We start from the raw sequence: 9,707 nt of genomic DNA on the forward strand, positions 1-9,707 counted from the left end.
AATTGTGTTTGACAGGTAATCTTCTAATAGTATATTGTTTAGTTGTATGTCTTTTCTTTTTCCTGATTAAATAAAAAAGCACTGAAAAAAAGGAATCTGAAACATTGAAAGCACTGGAAAAGAATGTGAAGGGCTGAAAAAACCCTCAATCCAATGAATCAAACCTCTTCTAGACCTACATGTTGCAATGTATGTTTCTCTTAACAAGTTATGTGGTCTGTGGACTGCATTATCTGCTAGTAGTTGTAGAAAGGAAAGGACTGAGGTAGCCTAAAGATGATGAAAATAAACCCCACATTGCCAGTGGTTGATAACTCTTCATGGATTTTTCCTCTTGTAAGATACAGGGTGAGTACCATGGTGTGAGCATAAGTCTGGGAGATAAGAACTTGCCAAATATCATTGCTGTTCGGTGACTCTCATCTCTAGGCTGTTCAGCATCTTTACCATACTGGCTGTAGTGCGGGTCATACATTAGAGCACAAACGAATTTGGAGGCAGAAGTAGTTTCAAGTGCTTGTAGTGATTCATCCCCACAAACAGTTTAGATTGTGTGTAGAGGGGCAAGAGGTTTTTAAAAAAATGAGTTTTAATCTGAGAAGTTGGCTTGCTAATTGAAGCTAAAATTGTAGTATTTATGGCATATCCCCATTCTGTCAAAGATTTGCAGGTTTTACAGATGTGTTTCCCTACTCTACAAAATACGTCCTAGATAAATAAAACTGTCCTTCACAGACACTGTCGTTTTGGTAGAAACCACATCTAGGCTAATTTCTTCAGGAGAGTTACAGATGTCCAGTCATCTTGTTACAAACTGTTTGTCCTATGGTAACGGCTGAATCTGGGATCTTATGCTGCTGGGCACAGCACACAGATGGGTCCTTCCCTGGAGCACTGTGTGCACAGGTTTGCTACTTATGCAAAGTAGAATCATTCAGAGAGATAATGAGAAAAAAACAAAGGAAATTGCTACAATTGGGTCACTGTGATTTCAGTTCTGAAGAAGGAATCTAAACAAAACAGTATCCCAGCTTGGTGCCTCACGTCCTCTGCTGGTCATTACCCAGGTGAGGTGAAAGAGGCATTAGGAGCAGCACAAAAGGCTCATGCAGCGCAGGACATAGACATCTGTGTCACGAAGCTTCCTGTGTAAATGCACCTTAGATGCGTACAGTGGTTACTCCCTGTACTTGTGGAGATGGTAGTGTAATGAGAACAATTTATCGAGCATAAGGTCAAATAATAACGTGCATCACACTTTCTTGAGGATATGTCCTTTGAAAGATAATGGAACCACTGCTGGGTTTAAAATAAATCTTCTGTCTCAGGTTGTTAAAGTAGGAGACTGCTAGAGATGGTACTTAGTGGATATGTATCAGCTGTCTTATAAGATTTTGTAATAGTGAAATTTTATGTTTTCAAGATTTTGGAATAAAATTATTTTCTGCTTTTAAAATTACGACAAATAATTAATTGCAAGTATAATCCACCAGTTTGACCTTCACCAAAGCTTCTTGATTTTCAAAAAACCCATCAAAATAGGGCTTCATGTTCCCCCCCCCCCCAAAAAAAAAATTCAGATATGCTTGTACAGTTTTGATTTTACTGTAGATAACAAGTAAATAGTTGCTGGCTTTGCTGTACAAAGCCCAGCATGTGACATAATGGAAGATGTTGCTATTAAACTGAGTTAGAATCACAAGACTGTAAAAAAGGTTGAAAAGGATATTTAATTGTATAATTTAATTGCTAGTGGTCTTAGTTATACAGATATTTGTAATGTGGATAAGAGGTATAAGGTGCTAATCTTCTATCACTTTATGTTTAGGATTCCATATATGGAGAAATAAACTTTAATTTACAATCTGATCTCCCACATGCCAATACTTGGTTCTGTAAAAGTGTTTGGAAAGGTGTTTCTGAGGTTTGTAGTGAAAGTTTTGGTAGATGTAATTGATTATATTAGGAATCCCACAATTTTTCTTTGTCTGTGGTTATTCAGTTTATCTCTCTTTAAGTCATCCTCCCTGCATAGCCAGAGCTCCAGAGGATGAAAGCCGTCCACACCACTTCCCCACTCCTGTGCCCACAGGAGCTCTCTCATTCATCTCCCAGCCCTGCCTGACCTTCTCCTTCACACCTCACACATGGTGCCCCAGCAGTGTCTCTGCTTGGCACTGCCTCTTCCCTGCCAGTCTGGAGAGTGCTAACTGTTGTCTTGACTTTTCTTTTTTTGTTTTCTTTAGACAGTATTTGCAGCCAATTGCTGATAGTATTGTGATTGATTTTTTTTTTTAAGTACTACAGCAGAGTCATTATTATTGGTAGCAAGCACTGTGCTAGGTTATCACAAGCTTCAATATTTATGTTAGAAAGGAAAAAAAAGTAATAGGGATTGCTCGATGTCAATGATAGTAAAAGCACAAACTATTATACCACAGTTTGATTGCAATGTACTTTTTACATTCTTTTGCTCCTTGTGTATTAAAAAAAAAAAAAAAAGCTATTCAGAAAAGAATAAATTTTACTATACTTTGCAAGGGCCCCAGGAGGTAGTGAGGACTTTAAATAAAGAAAGCTTGGATGCGTGACTTGGCATGCTTAGAATTTTTGACTTCATAATTTAGTAGACTGTATTTTTTCTTGTAATCTGTATTGAGATACTACATTATTGAAGGTGTTGTTTTTCAAATAATGCATAACAGGTGTCCTTTTCTTTTGAGGTCACTTGCATCCTCATTATGCTTTTTCAAGGTAATATGTTCCCGTCAAAATTTCTGCTAGGCTTTCTTAGCTGTCTACATTTCCTGTGATTTTGCTGGTCATGTTCTTTTGCCTGAGGGTGCCTGGCTGGAAAGTGTGAATTCATCCAGCTTGTGAATTATATTGCAGTGTTAATGTGTGTTAATGTGTTAACCTTAATGCATGCATCATTCCCCTCTAGAGATGGCTGACTTCCGATGATGGGTAAAATGGTTGCATTTGCTGGTAAAATTATCTAAGGCCCTATATACGTATTGTAAATTATTATTTCATTGATTGAAAAGATGTATTTTTAGCAGTTTTATTACCGATGATATAAACCCTAAAATGACAGGTTGAGAGCTAATTGTATGGTACTAGAACACCGACTAAATTAATCAACATATGTAAAGCAATAAAAAACAAATATATTAAAACCAAGTCAAGATTTAGTTTCTCATCATTGCGAGCTGTAGAGACTGCAGGTCTTTAAGCAATAAATTGGGGCCCTTAGACGTGATTTAATTTATTTTAGGTCTTTTTTGTAAAGAAAAATCTTCAAGTGCACTAATATAACCATGAAAACTTTTTTAAGCAAAGGACCTGTGATTGTCCAGGCCCCTCCACAAAAAGGTATTTGCAAACTTCACATACCAAAATGACAGTATAATCCCCAAGATTTAGCCAAGACAATACCAGTTGGTCATATTTTACTTTTCTGTTTTGTCTTATCAGTAACTAGCTACTCCTCCTTACGATTAGCACTTACACCTAGTAATGTTTTGTCAGATGAGTAATTCAGCTTCTTGTTTTAAGGTTTTGCTGATAAGGCAGCCCTATCAAATTCCTAATCATTATTGTTTTTAATGCTATTGTTTAAACCTCATGCAGAAATTGCACAGTTAATGTACAGCAGGTGAGAGGTGGAGCTGTGAGAAACTTTCCTGTCTTGACTGTGAAACTGAACTGTTCAGGATTTTATAACACAACAAAAAGTTGTGTAGAAAGGTATGTGGACTGGAAGTCCCTTAGTTTACACAGCTTCTTCTATAGTACTGTCTACTACTCTGCAGGATTGATAAAATCACTCTGAAATACTGAAAGCAGTTTTCAATCGCTGGAAGCTGAAGGGAGGTCCAAAGCTGGAGAAAGCACAAAGGAGAGGACAAAGGAAAAAGACATATTACAAAATAAACATTTAATTTGCGTGTCTCAAAAAAAAGATCTTCTTGGGTTATGTGAACAGTAAACTTCTTTATACAAGATAAGGACAGCAATTTCTGTTGTGTAGAGAAAAGTGAGCCAGGGACTATGAATCTAAAATTAAAGATGAGAAAATACTTCTTGAACGTTTAAAAGGAGAGAGCAAGTATTGTCCTCTGCTTAGTTTCTTAGTTTCTGATGTACCCCTTTCCATGACTGGCTAGTAATAGATTTGGTGAAAGGGATTTGGCAAAAGAATAAACTACTTGGTGCTTATGATTAGAGGTTTAAGAAATTAAAGGGATTAGCAAGGAGGAATATTGTATTGATAGTGAGCATTGCCAAAATCTCATAAGGTTTCTCCCAACTCTAACATATTTTGCTTTGTGAATATAATCGCCTTAAAGCATTAATTCTGCCTTCCGTGCTCTTCTTATTAATTTAGGTAGCTATTGCGAGAGCTCTCTGAATATCTGCCGAATTCCGAAAATGTGATTCAACTCCATGGAAGCACTGTGCTAATAATATTACAGGCCCAGTTGGTGAAGTTTTGGCATAGAACATCTGCTGTGCTTTCTGAAGCATGACACCCACAGATCATCTGTTTCAGCAGATCCAGATGATCACTAGTAGAGTTTTTAGTAAGAACCCTGTTACTGGGAAGCATCTGTAATGTTGCCTCCCTTCTAGCTGGAAACTTGAAAAAAAGGAGTTGTTACCGCATCTGATGTGTGGAAGGATGCCACACTATTGTCGTGTAGTATCAGGGTCAATAATTGTTGGGCTATATTCTTGTAAACATTCAATGTATTTGCCTGTGTTTTCTGCTTAGAGTTCTGGCAAATGAATACTACATCGCAGAAGCTTGTTGTAAAGCCAAGACACAAAAGAAGTAAAAGGCAGGTATGTGCCAGTGTGCTTGTTTAGAAGTAATATGCCATCGAGTTTGTTTTGTGTCTGCTGAATTAACTTGTTCAGATGGAGTCCTGCTGCTGCTGCTGCTGGTTTGGCATGAGGTCTCTGTATCAATACAGCTATTACAAAAAGAGGTGCCTAATGTTGACAAAACATTGTTGGGTTCTCTTGGACATCTCCTACCTGAAGAGTTTTAAAATTGTTGAACACTGCTGAAATGAAAAAGTAGCTAAAATACTTTCTCTTATTTTGAGTATAGAGTTTTATCAGAAACTCCCAATGAATGAAACATTTACAAGCATTTTTTATGTTGCAATGGTGACAAGTAGCTACTTTATCTCACTTGACTTTGATTTAAAATAAATATTCTAAACTGAGAGTTAATTCCTTGTTTATTGAAGTTGGGGAGCCGCTAAGCACACGTTTGTCTGTACCCTGGGAAGATAGCAGCAAATCCTTGCATTTTAGGAATGGAGCTCAGGTAATGGTACAGGTCAAAACAGAGCCTGATCCGGGGGGGCTGAACAATGCAGGCAAAAATGAAATCCTGAGAGCAATGGGAGAGGAAGATGACTTTAACATCTCTGACTAATGCAAGCCTCTCGGAGGCAAAAGAGAAGTGAGAAAGACATTGGAGAAATTACAGAAGTCATTCTTGAGGGCCTTACTTTTTATCAGGTGGTTTGCCGCCTTTCTATAAACTAGCCATTACTCTACATTTTTAAATCACAACAATGTAATAGCTCTTCCGGAAAACCCAGGAAAAGAAGGACACCATGAAGAAGCACAGTCATAATTATTTCTATATGCAAAGTAAGCGTAACAGAGGTGAGTACTGCGTTCACTGTGTGAATTGAGCAGTGTGTGAATAAATAATAGAATTGTTACAGAAGTTTTTAATAAAGAATGCAGGAGGGATCCCTTTCTCTGTGGAAAAAAAATGTTTATAGCTGACACAAGCCATTTTTAGAGATATAGGCCCTGCTGAGGATCCTTTTTCTTTAAAAACACCTCATCTTGGGATTAGATGGATTGGAAGACTTGATTTCATTGTTTAAGGTCATATAAATGTCCTGGTGGAAGTGAAAGAATGTTTTAAAATGATGCAACTAAGCACCAGAAGTTTCATCAATATCTGAGACCAGAATTAAGATAACAGAAAAAAATGTATGCATGAGAAATTTGGTTTCTGAAATAATTTCTAGGTACCAGTTACTCTCTCTCTGTACTCTGTTAAACTCTCTTACAGTTATACTTTCTCTGTAGGTTCGTCAGATTCCACGTAAAGTTGAAGAGGAAACAAAATACATTGAATTAATGATTGTAAATGATCATCTAATGGTAAGACTGACACACTTCAACATCATACAATTATTAACATCAAATTGTCGTAACTGGTCCATAAAGGATAACAATAAAGGACAATATATGGCCAGAGTAAATTCAGTATACCCTTAAAAGAAGAGATTATGGTCTCATTAACAGTTGATGAAGCTGCTTCTGAATTTTGATGAGGTAATTTCACCAAGGATGCAACCAGGCCTGAATCTCAGAAAGAAGGGTCATAAATTAAAACTTTGAGTCATAAAGTAACTAATGTCAGTGTGACTTAGGCTGATGATTTTCTTTCTGGCTTTCTTGAGCACTTATCTTAGTTATAGCCACTCAGCAATCAATAATGCAGTTATTGCAATTGTGCAGCAGCTGTTGACAGTGGAGACATTGATAGTGACCAGTTTTTTTTTTTTTTTTTTTTATAAGCTTTGTTGAGCTTGTATACTTTCTTTGAGAGAATATAAATAGGCTCTTTAATGTAGTGGAAAGAGACATAATAAAAATTAGTGTATGTAAGAAAAGTGTGAAAAGACACACTGATCAATAATTAATGAAAGGAATATCAAAGGAAATGGCGAACTCTCCATCGCTTTCAGTCTTAGAATCCAGATGGTGTATTTCTGGAAGATGTGGTGGTGTCAAATACAAATAATAGAATTCAAACACATAATAATAGGATTTGGTCCTGGGCTGCATCAAAAGAAGTGTGCCCAGCAAGTCGAGGGAGGTGATTCTCCCCCTCTGCTCTCCCCCCGCGGGGTGTGCTCCACCGGCCGCGGGGCCCCCCACCATAAGAAGGACGTAGACCTGTTGGAGTGGGTCCAGAGGAGGGCCATGAGGGGGGACCATAAGGGAGCACTACCCCTATGAGGACAGGCTGAGAGAGTTGGAGTTGTTCAGCCTGGAGAAGAGAAGGCTCTGGGGGGACCTTATAGCAGCCTTCCAGTACCTGAAGGGGACGTACAGGAGAGATGGGGAGGCACTCTTTATCAGGGAGTATAGTGATGGAATAAGGGTAATGGTTTTAAGCTGAGAGAGGATTTAGACCAGACATTAGGAGCAAATTTATTCCTGTGAGTATGGTGAGACACTGGAACAGGTTGCCCAGAGAAGTTGTGGATGCCCCATCCCTGGAAGTGTTCAAGGCCGGGTTGGATGAGGCTTTGAGCAACCTGGTCTAGTGGGAGGTGTCCCTGCCCGTGGCCGGGGGGGTGGAACTCCATTAACTTGAAGGTCCCCTCCCACCCAAACCATTCTATGATTTTATTATTCAGTCCTGAAGTAACTGAATAAAGTTCAGAGACCAGTGGTGCTCCTCAGACTGGTGACGATAGGGGACTTTATCATCCTCTATGGCTTTGAAATGAGTGTATCTATACATTTCATGTACCCTTTCTCTAATGTGCCCCTTCTTTGAAGAAGTACCCAAATTGACAAAAATTGACATCAGAGCATAAAAGGAATGTGCTGCTGTCCTTTGACGATTTTAGTGATACCAGTGTACTCCTACATCAACTCAGTTTGGTGAGCGTAGCAGTAAATTCTTGGATTAAAATGGACAATACTGAATACAGAATTCACTAAACTGGTGTCATTGTGTTTGAGGTTGAAGGCCTTAAGTCACAGCTTTCCCACTGGGACCTCATCTGTCTGGGCTGATTCCTCCCAAGGGCAGTGCTTCCTAATTTTGGTTCGTTATAGCTATTGTGAGGCTACTTAGGAGTTTATTCTCTGAAAGAAATGCCAGAGAATGTCTGTGGCTGGAGAAACGGAATAATTTCCTTCTGTGAGAAGGAAGGGTTGTATGCTCTGGGCTTGTCCCTTGCCCCACAGCCTGGGCTGGCACGCATGTGTATTTGGATTACTCTCTGTGCATGCAGCGTATGCGGCAGTCTGGGTGCACTCAGCGTGGAGCTGATGCCCTACAGAGTCAGAGATGTTTTCACTCTTCATCCTCCACAGGCAGTCCCAGAGGGAACAATGAACCTCGTGCATCTTCTTCTGGTCCACAGAGCCAGCTGCGTTGTGCCGACCCCTCTGGGCCACTCACTGCTGTGAAGGCTGTGGTGCCCTCCTGTCTGCCCTCTCCTCTCAGCTGCTCATCCAACCATTGCTTCCAGTTAGGGAATAAAGCTTTTAAAATCCAAACATTGAAATAGGCTTATAAATTAGTATACTGAAAACATTTCTGTAGGATGCTTAGAGCAGCTGGAGGCCTAGAGTTTGAGATTTTAGTTGCAAATAGAGACTTGAGCAGTATACTTCATTGCTGTACTTCATTTTCCATTTTTGTGGCTTTTTCATTTCATCCTTTCTACCATTTTTAGCTTCACAGTCCCGTCTTTCTTTTTTAGTAAGTGTAATTTCCTCATTTTTGGTGGTTTTTCCCCCATTCCTGCCTGAGAGCATGCCTTTCCCACCCCCTAGCTGATGGGGACTTCTTCTTGCCTACTAAAAGATCCTAACTTCTGAAAAACATGGAAAATTTTCACTCCAAAATCAAGTGTCATTTGGCACAGGATGGTTAAACATTTCTGAAAGTCTTGGCCTTTTTGTCCTAATTTCTTCTAAGATACTTCTGACTTTCCTACCTTTGGTGCTCATTTATAAGTGTTTTTTTCTACAAATAAGAGTACCTGGAGAGCTATCTTCAGTGTTGTGTTTATAGCACTGTATTACAGATTTCAGTAAAGGTGCCATTGCAGTTTGATTGCTAAAGTGCTTTGAACCCATTACAGTGGCATTATGGAATGTGAAATTGTACATGAAGGAATTCAGACAGGTTAAGAGAGAGAACTGAAAAAAAAAAAAAGGAAATCCGATAGATTAAAACATAGATGCAGACACTTTTGGGTTAATACCCCTAAAGAAGTCTCAGGTATGGAAGTTGTATTGATAATTTCTTTACTGGCATTTGGAAAAATTGCAAGTAATAAAGATAATGAAGAGAGTAGCAATATATTCCTGTTCCTATAGCATTTTTCAGTAAAGATCTTAGAGGACTTTCCAAACAGGAATTAATAGATCCTCACAACAGCTGTTGTAAAGTACATCAGTGATGTACGTTTCCAAGCAATTTTCTACTGTTGCTTGTTAACATTACATTCAGCACAGGAGACCAAACCTTGCACAAGGGTTTTGCTGTTGATGTATTTGCTTTTTACTTTGTTCTTTTTTGGAAATGGAGCTTATTTTTCCAAAGTCTGTATATGTAACTTGTGTTTGTTTTGCAGTGTAAAAAGCACCGCTTATCAGTCGGCCATACAAACAGCTATGCTAAATCAGTTGTGAACATGGCAGATTTAGTAAGTATCACTCAATTAAATGTTCTTCTACGTGCGAGATGAGTCATACGATTCTGCTACCAATCCATGCAGGAGTTGTCATTTCATAGTATACCTAATAATAACATATGAGAAGATCACAAGTTTTCATCTAGAACCGCAGTCAGCCACCTATAAAGCCTTTGTATAACATAAAGTATTCAAGAATTTTTGTGGCTTCAAACGTTT

At 38.7% G+C, this 9,707-nt stretch overlaps 1 protein-coding gene across 1 annotated transcript in view; it reads left to right on the forward strand.

The window, feature by feature from the left end:
* Positions 1-9,707, forward strand: part of ADAM22 (ADAM metallopeptidase domain 22) — a 49,152-nt gene that overhangs the window by 21,851 nt on the left and 17,594 nt on the right. The window contains exons 6-8 of the mRNA XM_010076819.1: positions 4,778-4,848; positions 6,127-6,201; positions 9,429-9,500. Of these exons, the coding sequence (XP_010075121.1) occupies positions 4,778-4,848; positions 6,127-6,201; positions 9,429-9,500 (218 nt within the window). The remainder of the gene's footprint in view (positions 1-4,777; positions 4,849-6,126; positions 6,202-9,428; positions 9,501-9,707) is intronic.

This window comes from Pterocles gutturalis, unplaced genomic scaffold, assembly GCF_000699245.1.
Source record: "Pterocles gutturalis isolate BGI_N339 unplaced genomic scaffold, ASM69924v1 scaffold4368, whole genome shotgun sequence".
Taxonomy (NCBI): Eukaryota; Metazoa; Chordata; class Aves; order Pterocliformes; family Pteroclidae; genus Pterocles; species Pterocles gutturalis.